Raw genomic sequence first — 19,482 nt, forward strand, 5'->3', positions numbered from 1 at the left:
CCAACTGTGACACTCAGTAACTTCAGGAGTCTCAGTCTAGAATTGTATGCAGTTCTCACTGCTCTGAATACAAGAACACCCGAACTTCATCACCAAATGGAAATAAAAGTGAATTAATAACCAAAATAACTAAAATCTAATAGATATTTACACTACATGCTGCATACGAAAATTACGTGTGCATACACATTTTAGACAACTAATTTCCACTTAAATATAAAGAAATATAAAGAAGCTAAGTGTTGCAAAGACTAAATAATACAGATTTACTTACAGGTAGTCGTCGACTTACGACCTATGCAACTTACGACCACAATCGCTAGCTGCGGCATACGACAGTGTGTACCAGCTCCCGACATCATTTTACAGTACTGTAGTACATGTAGCCTACTCTACTTATGTCGTGTTATGACTACCTGTATATTTAAATACACTTTTGCTCCACTATTACATTGGAATTAGTTTACACACTGAAATACCTTATACAAATTGCACAGAGTGGGTAGTTTATTAGTTGTATTTATCTACATTATAACTGTAATATGTTGGCAAACATTTCATAAATAAAGCCAGCAGTGGCAAAGGTTCACACATCCTTCACTCAGTAGAAGTACAGATACTCATGTTTTAAAATACTCAGGTAAAAGTTGAAGTACTTGACTATACATTTTTTTTACTCAAGTTTAGGTAAAGATGTTTGGGCTCTGATATTAAGTACATTAAGTAAAAAGTAGTCATTACTACTACCTGTTTTAGTGTCACGCTGGTCCCCCATGTCATGTACCATGGTTTTGGAGGTGAAGAAGAAAAGGAATAGATTGAGGACTGGAAGAAGAATAAGATGGTGGAAACTGAAGGAGGAAGACTGTAGTGTGAGGTTTAGGGAAGAGGTCAGACAGGGGCTCGGTGGTGGTGAAGAGGTGCTGGATGTTTGTGGAACTACTGCAGAAGTTGGAGAAACAGAATTGGGATGGACAGAGTGATGAGAAAAGTATGCAGGAGTACAAGGAGATGCAGCAGCAGGTGAAGAGGGATGTGGTGAAAGTCAAGGAAAATGCATATGAGGAGCTGTAGGAGAAGTTGGACACTAAGGAAGGAGAAAAGGATTTGTAGCGATTGGTCAGGCAGAGGAACCGAGCTGGGAAGGATGTGCTGCAAGTTAGAGCAATAAAGGATGGAGATGGAAATGTGTTGGCTAGTAAGGAGTGTGTGTTGAGAAGATGGAGGGAGTATTTTGAGCAGCTGATTAAAATGAGAGAGAGAGAGAGAGAGAGAGAGAGAGAGAGAGAGAGAGAGAGAGGGTGGGTGGCATGGAGATGGTGAAGCAGGAAGTGAGAGCAGCAAATAAGAGGATGAAGAGTGGAAAGTCGATTGGACCAGATGACATCGGTAGAAGCATGGAGATGCAGTGGAGTTTTTAAAAAGATTGTTTAACAAGATTTTGGAAGGTGAGAAGATGCCTGAGGAATGGAGAAGGAGTGTGCTGGTACTGATCTTTAAGAATAAGGGAGATGTGCAGACCTGCAATAACTACAGGGGAATTAAGTTGATCAGTCACACCATGAAGTTATGGGAAAGAGTAGGGTTTGTCTTGGAACTCTGCCATGCAGACCGATTTTTCACCATCTTTTTCTTATGGTGGAGTCACAAACCCTTACCTTAACTGAGGCAAGTGAGGCCTGCAGGTCGTTGAATGTTGTTGTGGGGTCTTTTGTGACCACTTGGATGAGTTGTCGCTGTGCTCTTGGGGTATTTTTGGTCGGCTGGCCACTCCTGGTAAGGTTCTCCACTGTTTTTGCCATTTGTGAATAATGTCTCTCACTGTGGTTCACTGGAGTCCCAAAGCTTTAGAAATGGCTTCATAACATTTCCAGACTGATAGATCTTAAATTCTTTGTATATGTATATGTATATATGTATATTATATATGTATATTATATATGTATATGAATATGACACCGAACAGGCCGCACGATCTGAGGAATCTGTGGAACTACTTACTGGCTGAAATTTTGTCAGAAAGAAATAATAGATAGATACTGACAATAGTCCAGATTTAAAGTGTCCCAGTGTGATTGTCACTAAAGTGTTCATGTGTTAGGTGTTTTCCTGGTTTAGACTCCAAATGGCCTGTGGGAAGAATCCTCATTCTCCCTCTGTTTGCCTTCAAGGATCGGAAACGCTTTCCTGAACGCAACACAGAAAAGAGGACTTCCTTATTGGGATGGCTGAGGTCCTCCAATATCTTTCTGACCCTGGTCCATTACCGCTTGCTATACATGTCCTGCAGGTCAAGGAGCTCCGAACGTTTAGCTGACTGATCCACCCTCTGGTGCCTGCCCTGCATGGTGCATTTTTCGAACCAAGAAGTGATACTACCCATCAGGACACTTTCAACGGTGCAGTTAAAGAAAGACCTCAGCACCAGAGAGGGTGATTTAAAGTCTCTTAAGCATCTCAGGTGGTATAGACGCTGCCTGGCCTTCATCAGGGTGACGATGTGACAGGACCAACACAGGTCCTGAGTAATGTGAACATCTAAGTATTTATTCCTGTTTAAATCGCCATTTACATTTGTGAATTGAATTAATTTGTGTGAATCTCCGTTTATTTATTTCACGCGCTCCGGTCTGAAGTTAATGAAGTTAATGGGCGCGTGAGTTTTTCTTCACTTTCCGCGCATGCACATCGACGTTCCTATAAATAATATGGTTGTGTAAGAATGTTTGCATGTTATTTTCAAGTGTCCTGTGGTACAACAACAATGAATCTAATTATATTACATATTTTCTTTGGTTATAAAAAGTTAATGGAATAGAAGTAAAACATTTCTCTGAAAGAGGAAACCCAAAATTCTGCCTTGCAGAAGCAGCACACACCTGTATCGCCGACTTAAAATTTGCCATGCATTGTAATTATCTACCGCCTTAGTCTTAAAACTTTGTGTTATTGAAGTAGAGAAATGTAATTGTGGGTAAAGATGAAGGGAAAGTTGGACTTCTAGCCTCAGTAATGTACACTATAGTGTTAATTTGCTTTCCAGCTGTGAGCTGCTCCTCCACTCAGATGGAGCTGTGAGAGACACCATGAGTTCTGACTGGAAAAGAGACGTTCACTTGCTTTATGTTTATCTGTTGACGTTTCTCTGGATTATTACATCTAATACCTGAACCTGACGCTGCTTTGATCATTAGAACATTTCATTCAGATGAAGAAACTAACTCAAGTTAGATTAGATCACCCAGATTAGATCACCCAGTGAATGTCCACCTGGTCCCCAGTCATAATCCAATAAATAAATCCTGTTTAAATCCTCCTTTTCATTGATTTGTGAATTGAATTAATTTGTGTGAATCTCCGTTTATTTGTAAACCGAAATTTATGAACAAATAAAAATGAAGAATGATGATAGAAGAGAATGAAGAGTGATAGATGATTAAGTCATGTCTCTCATGAAGCTCAACCACTAAAGATCAGGCACAGTGGCAGACAACCAATCAGATTTCACTTCCTGAAAATGTCTGAGCCAATGATGTTTGCGGATTTAGAACTCGAGCCCGTTGGCCCCGCCCACTGCTTTGTGATCCGTGTTTGTACCTATAGACTTCTTTCACGCGCTCCGGTCTGAAGTTAATGTTGGGCGCGTGAGTTTTTCTCCACTTACCGCGTGCACATCGACGTTCCTTTCACCGTTATAAATCCGTTTTTGTCCCGGATTTAGCGGATTTTTACCCAAAGGTGAGATACAGTAAAATGTAGCAGCTGAGCTGCTCGGGGAACAGCTAGTGGACATTCTGGAGTCATGATCCTCTGCATTTTTCTTCCAGTGTCCTGATTCTTTACACCTCTGATCATGAAATCAAAGTCCAGACGGAGATCTTTAGGAGAACCTCCACACACTCCTGCTGCTGCTGCTGCTGCTGGATCAAAGGTACACTTTATTCATGTCTCATCTCATCTTTCACAATGTGGTGTAAAGCTAGCCTGTGTGGTCCAATCCAACAGACAAGCTACTGTAGCTCAATTTGCTGAAGAAATTGCTGCTGTTAATGCTCATTGGTTTAGGACTGTTTTGGCAGCAAAAGGTGGACCAACACAATACTAGGCAGGTGGTCATAATGGTATGCTGATCGGTGTATTGAATCGTTGTATGTTTTCCAGATGCACCACTGCTCAGATTGTGGAAAGAGTTTTACTAAAATCGCTCTTTTGAAAATACACCAGCGTATCCACACAGGAGAGAAGCCGTATCACTGTGGACAGTGTGGGAAGAGTTTTACTCATCAGGGTCATCTCAAAGTTCACCAGCGTATCCACACAGGAGAGAAACCATATCACTGTGGACAGTGTGGGAAGAGTTTCATCCAAATATTTTCTCTTCAAAGACACCAGCGTATCCACACCGGAGAGAAGCAGTATAACTGTGAACAGTGTGGGAAGAGTTTTATCCAATTATCTCATCTTCAAAGACACCAACGTATTCACACAGGAGAGAAACCGTATCACTGTGAACAGTGTGGAAAGAGTTTTGCTTGTCAACGTAATCTTCAAACACACCAGCGTATCCACACAGGAGAGAAACCATATCACTGTGGACACTGTGGGAAGAGTTTTAATCGTCAGGGTTATCTCAAAGTACATGAACGTATCCATACAGGAGAGAAGCCGTATCACTGTGGACAGTGTGGAAAGAGTTTTAATCGTCAAGGTAGTCTCAGAATTCACCAGCGCATTCACACAGGGGTAAAGCCATTTTACTGTGGACAGTGTTCGAAGGGTTTTACTCGTCAGCGTAGTCTCCAAACACACCAGTGTATCCACACAGGAGAGAAGCCGTATCACTGCTCACAGTGTGGGAAGAGTTTTAGTGTTCGGAGTATCTTACTCAGCCACCAGCAGAGTCATACAGGACAGAAGCCGTACATCTGTGGACAATGTGGACGGAGCTATGTTCATCAACGGTCATTAAGGACACACAAGTGCCTTACTGATAATGTAATGTAAATCCATCAGCACAACTTATTTTTAAAGGGATGTAAAGGAAATATAGAGGAACTTTTGTGGCAATGTTAATGATTTGAACTAACAAATTGGACACTGAATCTAACCATCAAACTATTCTTTTGTGAAGAGGCAAATTGTGAAGTGAGAGAATTCTGGTCCAACTACAACTAACTATGGCCAAAATATGGGGTTTCCTGAATATAAATATTGAATGAATGCAGCTCAGTGGTGCAAAAAAACATATAATTCACATTCACTAACATATAAATACACAATCTGCTCCTTAATTACTTCAGGACCAGTTCACACATTGAGACACCTTGTACATCATACATTACACAGAGTGGGTAGTTTTTAATAGTATTGATCTACATTATAACTGTAACTAATAGGATGCGATACATTTTCTGTTTAAACCCAATCGTAAAAAAAACCCTATTGTTTATTTTTGCTTTATGGAAATATAAAAAAAAAATTTCCTTGTCTATTTTTGTCTGGAGATCTGAGTTGACCTCTTCCTTCAGGAGCTTCATTCATGAAGGTACATTTTCTTTTAGAAACAGATAACATCTATAAATAGGAACACATCTTATTACATTCCTTAGTGATGAGAATCAAGTCATTAAAGATGTAATATTGAAATTGTGTTAATTAAAATGATGGTGGGATTTAGGTTTAGTGCAGAATTTGCCAGGCATAATCAGGATGCTAGATGGCTCTAAATTAGCATTATTACTATTGTATGAACAATAGTAATAGTAAGATTATAATATTATTACTATTAATAATATTATTAAAATGTACATATGCAAATTCATGTTAACCATTATATTGTAAAATTGTAATATTGTAAATTGAAAGCTATAAGTTATAGAAAGTGAGACAAACCATGAGCTGCTTGAATTTGATGTTGAGGATGCAAAAAAGACACAATGGATGGAAACAGATGAGTCTGTTTTAAATGTGGTAAATTTTGCAGGTCTGAAATTATTATTATATGAAGCTTTGCTCTCTCTCTCTCCTCTCTCTATATATATATTAGGACACCATTTTCCTTATTTTTGTCTGTGTATAAAATGTAACAGCTGTGCAGACTTGTGTTTCAATTTGTTGCGGTGTTCAGCTTCTTTAACATGTTTTTTATATTTCATTATTTTTACTGCACTCTGGATTGTAATTTATTTATTAAACAAAGAGATGAAAGGGTTAAGTATGTATTTCTGTAATATTAGGATGATTTACTAATGAAAAGACAATAAATAATATGGTTGTGTAAGAATGTTTGTATGTTATAATCAAGTGCCCTGGGGAACAACAACAATGAATCTAATGATATTAATTATTTTCTTTGGTTATAAAAAGTTAAAGGAATAGAGGTAAAACATTTCTCTGAAAGAGGAATCCCAAAGTTCTGCCTTGCAGAAGCAGCACACACCTGTATCTCTGACCTAAAATTTGCCATGCATTGTAATTATCTACCACCTTAGTCATAAAACTTTGTGTTATTGAAGTAGAGAAATGTAATTGTGGGTAAAGATGAAGGGAAAGTTGGACTTCTAGCCTCAGTAATGTACACTATAGTGTTAATTTGCTCTCCAGCTGTGAGCTGCTCCTCCACTCAGATGGAGCTGTGAGAGACACCATGAGTTCTGACTGGAAAAGAGACGTTCACTTGCTTTATGTTTATCTGTTGACGTTTCTCTCTATTATTACATCTAATACCTGAACCTGACGCTGCTTTTGATCATTAGAACATTTAATTCAGATGAAGAAACTAACTCAAGTTAGATTAGATCACCCAGGACTCAGGTAGAAGCCATACATCAGCCCAGTGAATGTCCACCTGGTCCCCAGTCATAATCCAATAAATACTCAATCCTGTTTAAATTCTCCTTTTCATTGATTTGTGAATTGAATTCATTTGTGTGAATCCCCGTTTATTTGTAAACCGAAATTTATGAACAAATAAAAATGGAGAATGATGATAGAGAATGGAATAGATGTTGATTCAAGAGAATTAAGAGTGATAGATGATGAAGTCATGTCTCTCATGCAACTCAACCACTAAAGATCAGGCACAGTGGCAGACAACCAATCAGATTTCACTTCCTGAAAATGGCCGAGCCAATGATGTTTGAGGATTTAGAACTCGAGCTCGTTGGCCCCGCCCACTGCTCTGTGATCCGTGTTTGTACCTATAGACTTCTTTCACGCGCTCCGGTCTGAAGTTAATGTTGGGCGCGTGAGTTTTTCTCCACTTTCCGCGCGTGCACATCGACGTTCCTTTCGCCGTTATAAATCTATCGCGCGCGAGCTTCAACCCTGTTTTTGTCTCGGATTTAGCGGATTTTTACCCAAAGGTGAGATACAGTGAAATGTAGCAGCTGAGCTGCTCGGGGAACAGCTAGTGGACATTCTGGAGTCATGAACCTCTGCATTTTTCTTCCAGTGTCCTGATTCTTTACACCTCTGATCATGAAATCAGAGTCCAGACGGAGATCTTTAGGAGAACCTCCACACAATCCTGCTGCTGCTGGATCAAAGGTACACTTTATTCATGTGTCTCATCTTTCAGTGTGGTTTGCAGGGCAAAGATACATCATAATGTATTTTAAAATGATATCACAATAAACTACTGGGTTTTTTATTCATTTAAAAAAATAATTTTACAAGGAAACACGAAATTTTTCTCCAAACCTTTAATCAATTGGCCTATTTGATCTGTTCTTCAGCTTTTTACTCAGTTGATAAAGTAAACAAAGTTTAACACTGCAACACTGACAAACAAGTCATTCATAAGAAGATGATGGCAGCTGCATTCAAAGCAACTAGTTTCTAACTAATTAATCATTTGATTGTTAATCATAAATATAATAGCATTGTGTGTCAGGCAGTCGTTAACGCAATGGTTTGCAAAATCATGATCAATGATCGAACGCCTATTTGAAAGCTGGCAGCCTCAACGTTTTTTACCGTCACCACCCTTCTTCTATATGGATACATTTTCTGTTCTGATATCAACAAGTCTGAGCAAAATGCTGAATAGACACCAATCAGGGGCTGCATTTTTATGATATCATCCTTTAGATCTGCTCCCACTACGCCACAGCGGATCATCCGTCTCCATACCCCCCTGTCCTCTACATCTGGCTCTTTCAATCCAACTACCTCCAAGTCTTTCCTCACCACATCCATAACCCTCCTCCTTGGTCTTCCTCCTTCCTGGTGTCTCCATCCTCAGCATTCTCCCACTGATATACCCCATGTCCCTCCTCTGCACATGTCCAAAACATCTCAATCAGGCCTCTCTCACTTTGTCCTACATGCACTGGAGTTGAAGATGGTGTGGATGGAAAGAGAAATGGTGTAATGGTGATTCTGAAGGAAGAGTACAGTAAGAGTGTAGTGGAGGTGAAGAGAGTTCCACTACACTCTTACTGTACTCTTCCTTTAGAATCCCCCCTACACCATTTCTCTTTCCATCCACACCATGATAGAACAGTTTAAACACCTTCAATGTTCCTGATCTTACTCCGTTTCCACTTGGTCTCCTGAACACACAACATACAGTGGGTACGGAAAGTATTCAGACCCCCTTAAATTTTTCACTCTTTTTTTATTTTGCAGCCATTTGCTAAAATCATTTAAGTTCATTTCTTTTCCTCATGAATGTACACACAGCACCCTATATTGACAGAAAAACACAGAATTGTTGACACTGTTGCAGATTTATTAAAAAAGAAAAACTGAAATATCACATGGTCCTAAGTATTCAGACCCTTTGCTCAGTATTTAGTAGAAGCCCCCTTTTGATCTAATACAGCCATGAGTCTTTTTGGGAAGGCTGCAACAAGTTTTTCACACCTGGATTCAGGGATCCTCTGCCATTCCTCCTTGCAGATCCTCTCCAGTTCTGTCAGGTTGGACGGTAAACGTTGGTGGACAGCTATTTTTAGGTCTCTCCAGAGATGCTCAATTGGGTTTAAGTCAGGGCTCTGGCTGGGCCATTCAAGAACAGTCACGGAGTTGTTGTGAAGCCACTCCATCGTTATTTTAGCTGTGTGCTTAGGGTCATTGTCTTGTTGGAAGGTAAACCTTCAGCCCAGTCTGAGGTCCAGAGCACTCTGGAGAAGGTTTTCGTCCAGGATATCCCTGTGCTTGGCCGCATTCATCTTTCCCTTGATTGCAACCAGTCGTCCTGTCCCTGCAGCTGAAAAACACCCCCACAGCATGATGCTGCCACCACCATGCTTCATTGTTGAGACTATACTGGACAGGTGATGAGCAGTGCCTGGTTTTCTCCACACATACCGCTTAGAATTAAGGCCAAAAAGTTCTATCTTGGTCTCATCAGACCAGAGAATCTTATTTCTCACCATCTTGGAGAACTCCATGCGGGTTTTCATGTGTCCTGCACTGAGGAGAGGCTTCCGTCGGGCCACTCTGCTATAAAGCCCCACTGGTGAAGGGCTGCAGTGATGGTTGACTTTCTACAACTTTCTTCCATCTCCCGACTGCATCTCTGGAGCTCAGCCACAGTGATCTTTGGGTTCTTCTTTACCTCTCTCACCAAGGCTCTTCTCCCCCGATAGCTCAGTTTGGCCGGACGGCCAGCTCTAGGAATGGTTCTGGTCGTCCCAAACATCTTCCATTTGAGGATTATGGAGGCCACTGTGCTCTTAGGAACCTTAAGTGCAGCAAAAAAATTTTTGTAACCTTGGCCAGATCTGTGCCTTGCCACAATTCTGTCTCTGAGCTCTTCAGGCAGTTCCTTTGACCTTAATGATTCTCATTTGCTCTGACATGCATTGTGATCTGTAAGGTCTTATATAAACAGGTGTGTGGCTTTCCCAATCAAGTCCAATCAGTATAATCAAAAATTTCTGGACTCAAATGAAGGTGTAGAACCATCTCAAGGATGATCAGAAGAAATGGAGAGCACCTGAGTTAAATATTTGAGTGTCACAGCAAAGGGTCCGAATACTTAGGACCATGTGATATTTCAGTTTTTCTTTTTTAATAAATCTGCAAAAAGGTCAACAATTCTGTGTTTTTCTGTCAGTATGGGGTGCTATGTGTACATTCATGAGGAAAAGAAATGAACTTAAATGATTTTAGCAAATGGCTGCAATATAACAAAAAGTGAAAAATTTAAGGGGGTCTGAATACTTTCCGTACCCACTGTATCTACCTTTCTCCTCTCCATCATATCAGCTCCCTCTCGCCCTTTACCAGTCATAGTACCAACATTTAAAGTACCAACCGAACCTCCACTCTCCTCCACTTCTCCTTTCCCTGCTGTCTCTGTAGACATCTTAGAACTTCTTACAAAGTATTCTACAGTATTTTAAAACTGCAAAAATACAAAACACTATAGTATTTGGAAATAAAATATGAAGCTATTTTCATCAACCCTCTCAAATACAAATTACACAATCCTATTTTATATTAAAATTTGAATATTTGAATTATATTTAAATCATAAATACTGCCCATCCCTGGTAGTGGATGCAACCACATTTCCACTGTGTTGAGCAGAACATTAGGGTCTGTTTCTTTGAGAGCTCTGTTAACTTTCTGCCATCTCTGTGGTAAACATCCTCATTTTCCTTTTTTCTTCCTTTTTTGCCTTTCAAAAAATTGGGAGGTGTGCATATATATGTGTGTGTGTGTGTGTGTGGGGGGGGGGTGTATATGTATACATACATATACACATGCATACTATACATAAAAATAGATTAAATTATTAACTTCTCTATAACTTGGTTTGTGTATGCAAACGTAGCCTGTCTGAGGCACATTTTATTCCCCGGTGTTCAGTGTTTTTCAGTGCAGTCTGAACATTAAGGATGATGATCACTTGGTGGGATGATGGGAGATGAACCAAGAAAAACAATCATAGAGATATGGAATTTATAGCATTGATGAGAGAAAATGTTTGTTTTAAAATGTATACAATTTCACATTTTATCGCATTAATTTACAGTTCTTATTGGAATATAATGCCTCTCCTGACTGCACGTCTCTGTACTCATGTGTAGCATTGAGAACTCAGATTGGTTTTGTGGAGCTCCTTTGCAATACAGTGATATTATTATCAGTAAAAAGTCATAACATGGATCGCATGGTATTTAAGTATAACAGTACACGTATTTGTACTGAAACCCGGCCCAGCTACCACTGGAGTGTGTGTGAACCCAAATGCAGAAACAAACAAGGGGCTGGACAAAAGTCTGATATTTGTTTAAAGAGGTTTTGTCCTGTCCTTGACCGTCTAACATGGAAACCTCATAAAGCCCTGACTATTCATTCTTATGGCACATACATTTTTAAGTTACAAATCACCCTTTCAGAAGTTTACCAGGATTGGACAAAGTGCATTGTGCTCACATATGCTTTAAATATGCCGATTGGAACATTTGTATAATTTATTTTGTTTATACTGATTTGTACCACAAAGAGACATGTGCTAATATAAAGGGTAAAAAAATTAAAAGTAAAACGTACCATAATATAAGCCTAGAATGTTCTAGAAATATAAGGAACAATCATGTGACATGAGCTATAACTTTAATTGACAATAAGATTATTTCTTTCAGGCAAGATTTAGTGCATCAACTTGGAAAAACAGTGGACCATGGCTAAGGTGATGCATTCTTTTCTCTTCATAATGCTGCTTGTCCTGGTACTGATAAAACTCTTCTGTTTTAAAGACATGTATATTGAGGATTTTGGGAGATCAGTAGTTGTATTCTTACAGTATATTGAATCATTTTATTTTGTTTTCCAGATGCACCACTGCTCAGATTGTGGGAAGAGTTTTACTAAAATTGATCTTCTGAAAAGACACCAGCGTATCCACACAGGAGACAAACTATATCCCTGTGAACAGTGTGCGAAGAGTTTCAATCGTTTGTGTCATCTCAAATCTCACCAGCGTATCCACACAGGAGAGAAGCCGTATCACTGTGAACAGTGTGGGAAGAGTTTCACTTGCCAGCGTAATCTTCAATCACACCAGCGTATCCACACAGGAGAGAGACCTTATTGCTGTCGACAATGTGGGAAAAGTTTTAATTATCAGGGTTACCTTAAAGTACATGAGCGTATCCACACTGGAGAGAAACCATATCACTGTGAACAGTGTGGAAAAAGTTTTATTTGTCAGCCTGAACTTCTACGACACCATCGTATTCACACGGGAGTAAAGCCATTTTACTGTGGACAATGTGGAAAGGCTTTTAATCGAGGCAGTGATCTTAAGGCACACCAGCGTATCCACACAGGAGAAAAGCTATATCACTGTACACAGTGTACGAAAAGGTTTACAGATCAAGCTAATCTTTTAATACACCAGCGTATCCACACAAGAGAGAAACTATTTTACTGTGGACAATGTGGGAAAATTTTTCGGCAAAGAATACATCTTCAGACACACCAGCGTATCCACACTGGAGAGAAGCCGTATCACTGTGAGCAGTGCGGGAAAAGTTTTAGAGTTCGAAGTATTTTAATCAGCCACCAGAAGAGTCATACAGGACAGAAGCCGTACTTCTGTGGACAATGTGGACGGAGATATGCTCATCAAAAATCATTAAGAACACACAAGTGCCGTAATGTAAATCAATCAGATCCTGATGCAAATTTGTCAAATTAGAAACTAAATATATTTTGAAGGGGATTTGTAGTGTAATTAAAGGGGAACGATTGGAACAAACTGGACACCTTTCCAAGCCATCAGAACATTGGAGAGATAATTCTAAGTTATAATTGTTGTATGGTTATAAGTTAATCAGTGTTAATACATAATGTTGACTGTAGTGTCCAGGTGAAGAATACATTGTCGAGCACAAAGCTGGCAAGGTGAGCATTTCCTCTCCTTATTTGCCAAACTATGAGAGGGTTTTTATCAATTTCCTTTGCACCTGCCTACTTTATAATCAAACATGCATGCCTGCTAGTTTAAACAAAAAAAGATTAAATAATAATCTAAATGCTAAATAAAAAAATGCATGTTTTGTCATGGCCCGTTGCTAAGTAAGGACTGTGACTTTAAAGTTACAACATGAAGAAATTATGTAGGAAATGTGGGATAATAAATTATTTTAAAAACTAAAGTGATGTGGATTAATATAATCTACGAGAGAAAGCAGGAAATATGAACAGATATGAGATTAGGGAGGCACAAAAACAGCTACAGTACAATAATACACAAAGGGAAACTAATACCTCCTCACAGGATGAAGGTTTAGGATGTGCATTTACTCTGATAAAATCTATACAAAGTCACTTCTTTACATGGTAAGGTTTTACAGGGCATCACACAGGGCACATGGTCTATTTGTTAACAGGTCAGGGACACTGAGTGGATTGAGTGCTCTTGGACAAGGTTGGAAGTAGAAATGTTTGAGTCCATCTAGAAGGAGGAACAGGGGTCTGTGTAGACAGATAAACCATCTTGGTAAAAGGAGCGTTTGTGATCATTTTATTATTTTTCATATTCGTAAAGACATAAATAACTATCAAAATGTATTGCATTGCTGTATATATTAGAATAATATATTTTATATTTATTATATTATATTTTTAATATTTTTATATTTCATTATTTTTAATGACTTCTGGATTGTAATGTATTTATTGAACATACAAATAAATGTGTTAAGTATGTTTTTCTGTAATATTGGGATGATTTACTCTTTAAAGAAAGACAATAAATAATATGTTTGTGTGAGAATGTGTGTGTTACCTTTGCATTAACGCATTATCAAGTGGTGAAGCACCAATTAATCTAATGATATCAGTTATTTTCTTTTATTATAAAATGTTAAAGGGATAAAAATGAAACATTTTTTCCAAAAGGAAGAAACACAAAACCTCCTCCTTGGTCTTCCTCTTTTCCTCCTTCCTGGTTTCTCTATCCTCAGCATTCTCCTACTGATATACCCCATGTCCCTCCTCTGCACATGTCAAAACCATCTCAATCACACCTCCCTCACCTTGTCTCCAAAACGTCCTTCAATGTGTCTTCAACATCCTACATGTCTTTAATAAACTGATAAACTTTTTAATAAAGTTTAAATACAAACTGTAAGTTTAGTTGTTATAAGTTGTTATTAGCAAGTAACTTTTGCAAAAACTAGCTGATTGAGTTATACAGGTTCAAAAACACAAGAGACTCAGTTTTTGGTTGTGTGCCCTCTAGTGGAATTATGTGGCAAAAACAGGCAGCAGAATCCCTACTGACTTAAGGGACTCAAAAGGACTCGTGATTCTCTGATCCGTTTACTGTGTGATTCAGAGGGATTTGAATCCGCAAACGGATTTCTCATCTCTGCTAAAGATCAGGCACAGTGGGAGACAACCAATCAGATTTCACTTCCTGAAAATGTCTGAGCCAATGATGTTTGAGGATTTAGAACTCGAGCCCGTTGGCCCCGCCCACTGCATTGTGATCCGTGTTTGTACCTATAGACTTCTTTCACGCGCTCCGGTCCGAAGTTAATGTTGGGCGCGTGAGTTTTTCTCCACTTTCCGTGGAGCACGTCGTTATAAATCTATCGCGCGCGAACTTCAACACCGTTTTTGTCCCGGATTTAGCGGATTTTTACCCAAAGGTGAGATACAGTGAAATGTAGCAGCTGAGCTGCTCGGGGAACAGCTAGTGGACATTCTGGAGTCATGAACCTCTGCATTTTTCTTCCAGTGTCCTGATTCTTTACACCTCTGATCATGAAATCAGAGTCCAGACGGAGATCTTTAGGAGAACCTCCACACACTCCTCCTCCTGCTGCTGCTGCTGGATCAAAGGTACACTTTATTCATGTCTCATCTCAGAAAGAGTGGTGAGATACAACCACATTTCCACTGTGTTGAGCAGAAGTTTGGGGGCTGTTGTTCTCTGAGGGCTCCAGGTCCAGAGTGCTGTTAACTTTTTGTTATTTTTGGGTGTAAATGTCCACATTCTCAGTTTATTTTTTTCACAAAGATGAGTTAGGAAAGAGTGCTGTAGAACCTGCTGAAATGTAACACCCATAATGCAGTGCAGTCAAACATTTAACCCTTTACACTAAAACACTCTGAACTCATGTGTCGCATTGAGAACTTGTTAGTTTTAAGGAGCTCCTTCAAAACAGTAATATCAGTGTCCAAAAAAATGATTGGACATCATTGTAACACCTAGAAACATTCTGGAAATGTTCTAGAACAATCATGTGGCATGTGCGATTGTTTGTGCAGTTCTCAACACACATGGTAGAGCCTTATGATCATTTGCTGAGCAGCTTCCCAACCAGAGCTGGAGCTGAGGATGATACTCATAATATCACACTTATTAGAGGCTTACGGGATTCGACTTGGCATGGAACATTTCCTCAGCCTTTTCTCAGACTGATGGTTGTGTCATTAGCAAATGTGTTGATTATGATGTTTTTCCGAGGAGGCCATACAGTCATTAAAATAATGTCCAGTATAGAGTTTTACACACAACCTTGTGGAGTTCCTCAGTTTATCATTATTGACCTGGAGGTGTGGTTCCCGGTATTAACAGACTGGGATATGTCTGCTAGATAGTCCAGGACCCAAATGCAAAGAATAGGATCTACACCAAGATTGTCTGTGGATAGCTTTTATAGTATCACTGTGTTTGATGCTTTGCCATATTCGAAAAACATTAGACCATAGCTGTACCTTGTTTTCCAGCCATGTGAGGGCACAGTATGAAAGCCGTATATACTCCTGTCTGTTTGAAAACTGTAAAGGGTGCAGAGTATCTGGAGTGATGGTCTGGATGTTACTCAGGATGATTTTTTTGAAGCATTTCATCAGTAGTCCATGCAGTGGGTCAGAAGCCACTGAGGCAGAATGCTTTATTGGTTTTTGGAAGTGGAATTATGTCTTCTACAAGTAAGTGGATGTAGAGGCTTGTGTGAGACTCAAATTGAATACATCTGCAGAGACATCAGCTAGGATAGATGAACAGGTTCTAAATACACATCCAGAAATAATGTATGCCAGAAATAATGTAACCCTGCTTTCTATGGGTTTATTTTCCAAAACTTCTTTGCCACAGGTCAGACAGGGGCTCTGTGGTGGTGAAGAGGTGCTGGATGATTGGGCAACTACTGCAGAAGTGATCAGGGAGACAGATAGAATGGTACTTGGCATGACATTGTGAAATAGAAAGGAAGACAAAGAAACGTGGTGGTGGAATGAGGAAGTGCAGGAGAGCATAAGAATAAAGATATTGGAGAAGCAGAATTGGGATCGACAGAGTGATGAGAAAAGTAGGCAGGGAGTACAAGGAGATGCAGCAGCAGGTGAAGAGGGATGTGAGGAGCTGTTTGAGAAGTTGGACAGGTGTCTCCATGGACTATAATGTTTGCAAATGGTGAGAGAAGGGAGCAGGTGGAGAAGAATCTGGAGAGGTGAAGGTACGTGCTGGAGAGAAGGGGAATGAAAGTCAGTAGGAGTAAGACAGAGTACATGTGTGTGAATGAGAGGGGGGGGTGTGGTTGCAGGAAGAAGAGGGGAAGAAGGTGGAGGAAGTCGTCGTCTTTGCCACATGTTATTGTAGCAGCCATTGCTTATAACAAAATGGCAGACAAAATGATTATTATAGTTTTATTATTACATTATGTTGAATCATTGTATTTTGTTTTCCAGATGCACCACTGCTCAGGTTGTGGAAAGAGTTTTACTAAAGTTTCTCTTTTGAAAACACACCAGCGTATCCACACCGGAGAGAAGCCGTATCAATGTGAGCAGTGTGGGAGGACTTTTAATCATCAGAGTAGCCTCCAAATACACCAGCGTGTCCACACAGGAGAGAAACCATTTCAGTGTGGAGAATGTGGCAAGGGTTTCATTTGTCAAAGTAATCTTCAGATACACCAGCACATCCACACCGGAAAAAAGCCGTTTTGCTGTGAACAGTGTGGGAACAGTTTTACTTGTCAGCATAGTCTTCAAGTACATCAGCGTATCCACACAGGAGAAAGACCATATCACTGTGGACAGTGTGGAAAGAGTTTTTCAAATCAGAGTAGTCTTCTTAGACACCAGCGTGTCCACACAGGAGAGAAACCATACCACTGTGGACAATGTGGGAAGAGTTTCAATCATCAGAGTAGCCTCCAAATACACCAGCGTATCCACACAGGAGAGAAGCCGTACCAGTGTGGAGAATGTGGCAAGGGTTTCACTTGTCAAAATAATCTCCATAGACACCAGCGTATCCACACAGGAGAGAAGCCGTATTGCTGTGGACAATGTTTGAAGAGGTTTATTCATCGGAGTAATCTCCATAGACACCAGCGTATGCACACAGAGAAGCCTTACCACTGTGGACAATGTGGACGGAGTTATGCTCAGCAAAGATCTTTAACGAAACACAAGTGCCCTAACATAACACCATCAACTCCTGATATAAATTTGTCAAGTTAGGAATAAAAAATGTTTAAGCGATGTTAATGAAGATTGTAGTGTAAATATAGGGGAAATTTTACTTTCAATGTTACCGAGTGGAAATAACAAACTGGACCTTTCCAAGCCATCAGACCGAAAAGTATGGGGAGTATCTGAACATCACACCCATGTGTGCCTGCTGGCTTCCACTCCATGGTCCCTTTAACCCAGTGTTCCTGATCTAGTTTTCTGATTTACTGCATGAATACTGAAGGGGTCCAGATCTGGGTTACCCACTAAAGACATCACCAGGACTCCAGGAAGGAGGACTTGGAAGTATAAAAAAATCTTTAAAATATACAGTATCTTTAAAAATTGGTTGACTGTGCTTTATCCTCTTTGATCAACTTTTTAACATAAAGTTAACTATAGTTTAATAAAATGTATAAAAGTATATAAACCAAAAAAAACGTATTAAAAACCTTATAAAACTATATAAACCCTGACCCAAACATCACAGGGTGGTATACGAGTGCAGCTTTGTCATGCAAAAACAAAAATAATTCAGTTTCACTAATACATAAATACATATCTGCTTCACAATTACATCAGCAGTAGTTTACACACGTAGACACCTTCTAAATCTTAATGAAGTTACACAGAGTGGGTAGTTTAATTGTAGTTTTAATCTAACTTATAAATGTAACTAATAGGCTACCATACATGTTATAATTAAAGCCAATAGTAGAAACAACTATTGTTCTTTGAAATATGATCCATTTGTCTATTTTGGTCTGGGGATCCGAGGTGATCTCTTCCTTCAGGAGCTTCATTCATAAAGATATATTTTCTGTCAGAAACACAGAGAACATCAATTGCTAAAGAAAAATCTTATCACATTCCTTACTGATGATAATTATATCATGATACTGAAATTGTGTTCATCAAAATTATGGTGGGAGTTGGGTTTAGTGCAGAATGTGCCAAATCAAGACGCTAGAGGGCTCCAAAACAACACTTATTATTTTTATTATTTACATTTACATATACAAATACACTTTAACCTTTAATAATGTAGTGAAGTAAAATTTTAATTTGTAAGTAATAGAAAGTGAGACAAATGTGAGCATACTTGATGTTGAGGATGCGAAGAAAGAACACAATGGATGGAAACTGATCATCTGAATTGAATTGTGTTACATTTTGCAGGTCTGAAAGGCCCAGGACAAGAAGCATTGATATATATATTATGATAGCATTTTCTTCATTTTTTGTGTGTATATAAAATGTAACAGCTCTGCAGCTTATGTGTTTAAATTTATTGTGGTGTTCTTGTTTTCATGTTTGTTTTTATATGTCGTTATTTTTACTGAATTCTAGATTGTAATTTAAATTTATTGAACAAAGAAATTAAAATGTTAAGTATGTATTTCTGTAATGGAGGGAGGATTTACTCTATAATGAAAGACAATAAATGATGGTTGTGTTAGAATGTGTTTGTGCTGTTTGCATTACTGCTCGTATTCCTGAGGTAAAACAGCGCCATCTTGTATAACTGAACACTGAGCTTCAGAGGCTGTGCTAAGCTAATCTGTTCAGTAACATGTCAATTAGGAAGATAAAAATAGGGACATGAAAACGTAAACTTTGAACTGTTTTCTTACACTAACTTATTAATTTGTATGCAGAGAAGTTTAACTTTTCTCAACATCTCGGCTTATTGGTATTGGTACATTCGAGCCTGTTGGCTTTGTTTGTCTAACATTTAAGTCTTAGAATTTCTACTGCAGCATCTTTTTGTCCAGATTCACATCACTACTTACTTTCTTTAACAAACGTTGTTGATGTTAAGGGGAAATTGTAGATTAAACATAAAAGTTTCTTTTCGGCTTCTCCCGTTAGGGGGCGCCACAGCGGATCCTCCGCACGTTTGATTTGGCACATGTTTTACGCTGGATGCCCTTCCTAACGCAACCCTCCCCAATTTATCCGGGCTTGGGACCGGCACTAAGAGTGGCTGGGGATGGTTCCCTGACCGGGAATCGAACCCGGGTCGCAGCGGTGGGAGCGCTG

The 19,482-nt window shown here is 39.3% G+C and overlaps 2 protein-coding genes and 1 long non-coding RNA gene across 3 annotated transcripts in view; all 3 read left to right on the forward strand.

Annotated features, from left to right (window-relative positions):
- The window catches only part of LOC310728065, a 33,447-nt gene extending 26,562 nt beyond the window's left edge, over positions 1-6,885 (forward strand). The window contains exon 2 of the long non-coding RNA XR_014534173.1: positions 6,793-6,885. This is a non-coding gene — a long non-coding RNA (uncharacterized lncRNA). The remainder of the gene's footprint in view (positions 1-6,792) is intronic.
- On the forward strand, positions 3,335-6,280 carry LOC310728049 (uncharacterized protein). The gene is made up of 3 exons (XM_083545108.1): positions 3,335-3,738; positions 3,828-3,931; positions 4,162-6,280. Exons 2-3 carry the CDS (start codon positions 3,854-3,856, stop codon positions 5,002-5,004), a joined length of 921 nt encoding a protein of 306 aa, XP_083401234.1. The 5' UTR covers positions 3,335-3,738; positions 3,828-3,853; the 3' UTR covers positions 5,005-6,280.
- Positions 6,886-14,462: 7,577 nt separating the features above from the next.
- Positions 14,463-18,901, forward strand: LOC310728047 (uncharacterized protein). Its single transcript, XM_083545106.1, has 4 exons — positions 14,463-14,621; positions 14,711-14,814; positions 16,076-16,159; positions 16,669-18,901. Exons 2-4 carry the CDS (start codon positions 14,737-14,739, stop codon positions 17,446-17,448), a joined length of 942 nt encoding a protein of 313 aa, XP_083401232.1. The 5' UTR covers positions 14,463-14,621; positions 14,711-14,736; the 3' UTR covers positions 17,449-18,901.
- The last annotated feature ends 581 nt before the right edge of the window (positions 18,902-19,482 follow it).

Source organism: Silurus aristotelis, assembly GCF_946808225.1.
Source record: "Silurus aristotelis genome assembly, chromosome: 6".
Lineage (NCBI taxonomy): Eukaryota > Metazoa > Chordata > Actinopteri > Siluriformes > Siluridae > Silurus > Silurus aristotelis.

Coding starts and splice junctions, on each gene's coding strand:
- LOC310728049 (XM_083545108.1), top strand. CDS start 3,854: ATGAAATCAAAGTCCAGACGGAGATCTTTAGGAGAACCTCCACACACT. Junction 3,932..4,161: donor CTGCTGCTGCTGGATCAAAG/GTACACTTTATT, acceptor TATGTTTTCCAG/ATGCACCACTGCTCAGATTG.
- LOC310728047 (XM_083545106.1), top strand. CDS start 14,737: ATGAAATCAGAGTCCAGACGGAGATCTTTAGGAGAACCTCCACACACT. Junction 14,815..16,075: donor CTGCTGCTGCTGGATCAAAG/GTACACTTTATT, acceptor TCTTTGCCACAG/GTCAGACAGGGGCTCTGTGG. Junction 16,160..16,668: donor TCAGGGAGACAGATAGAATG/GTACTTGGCATG, acceptor TTTGTTTTCCAG/ATGCACCACTGCTCAGGTTG.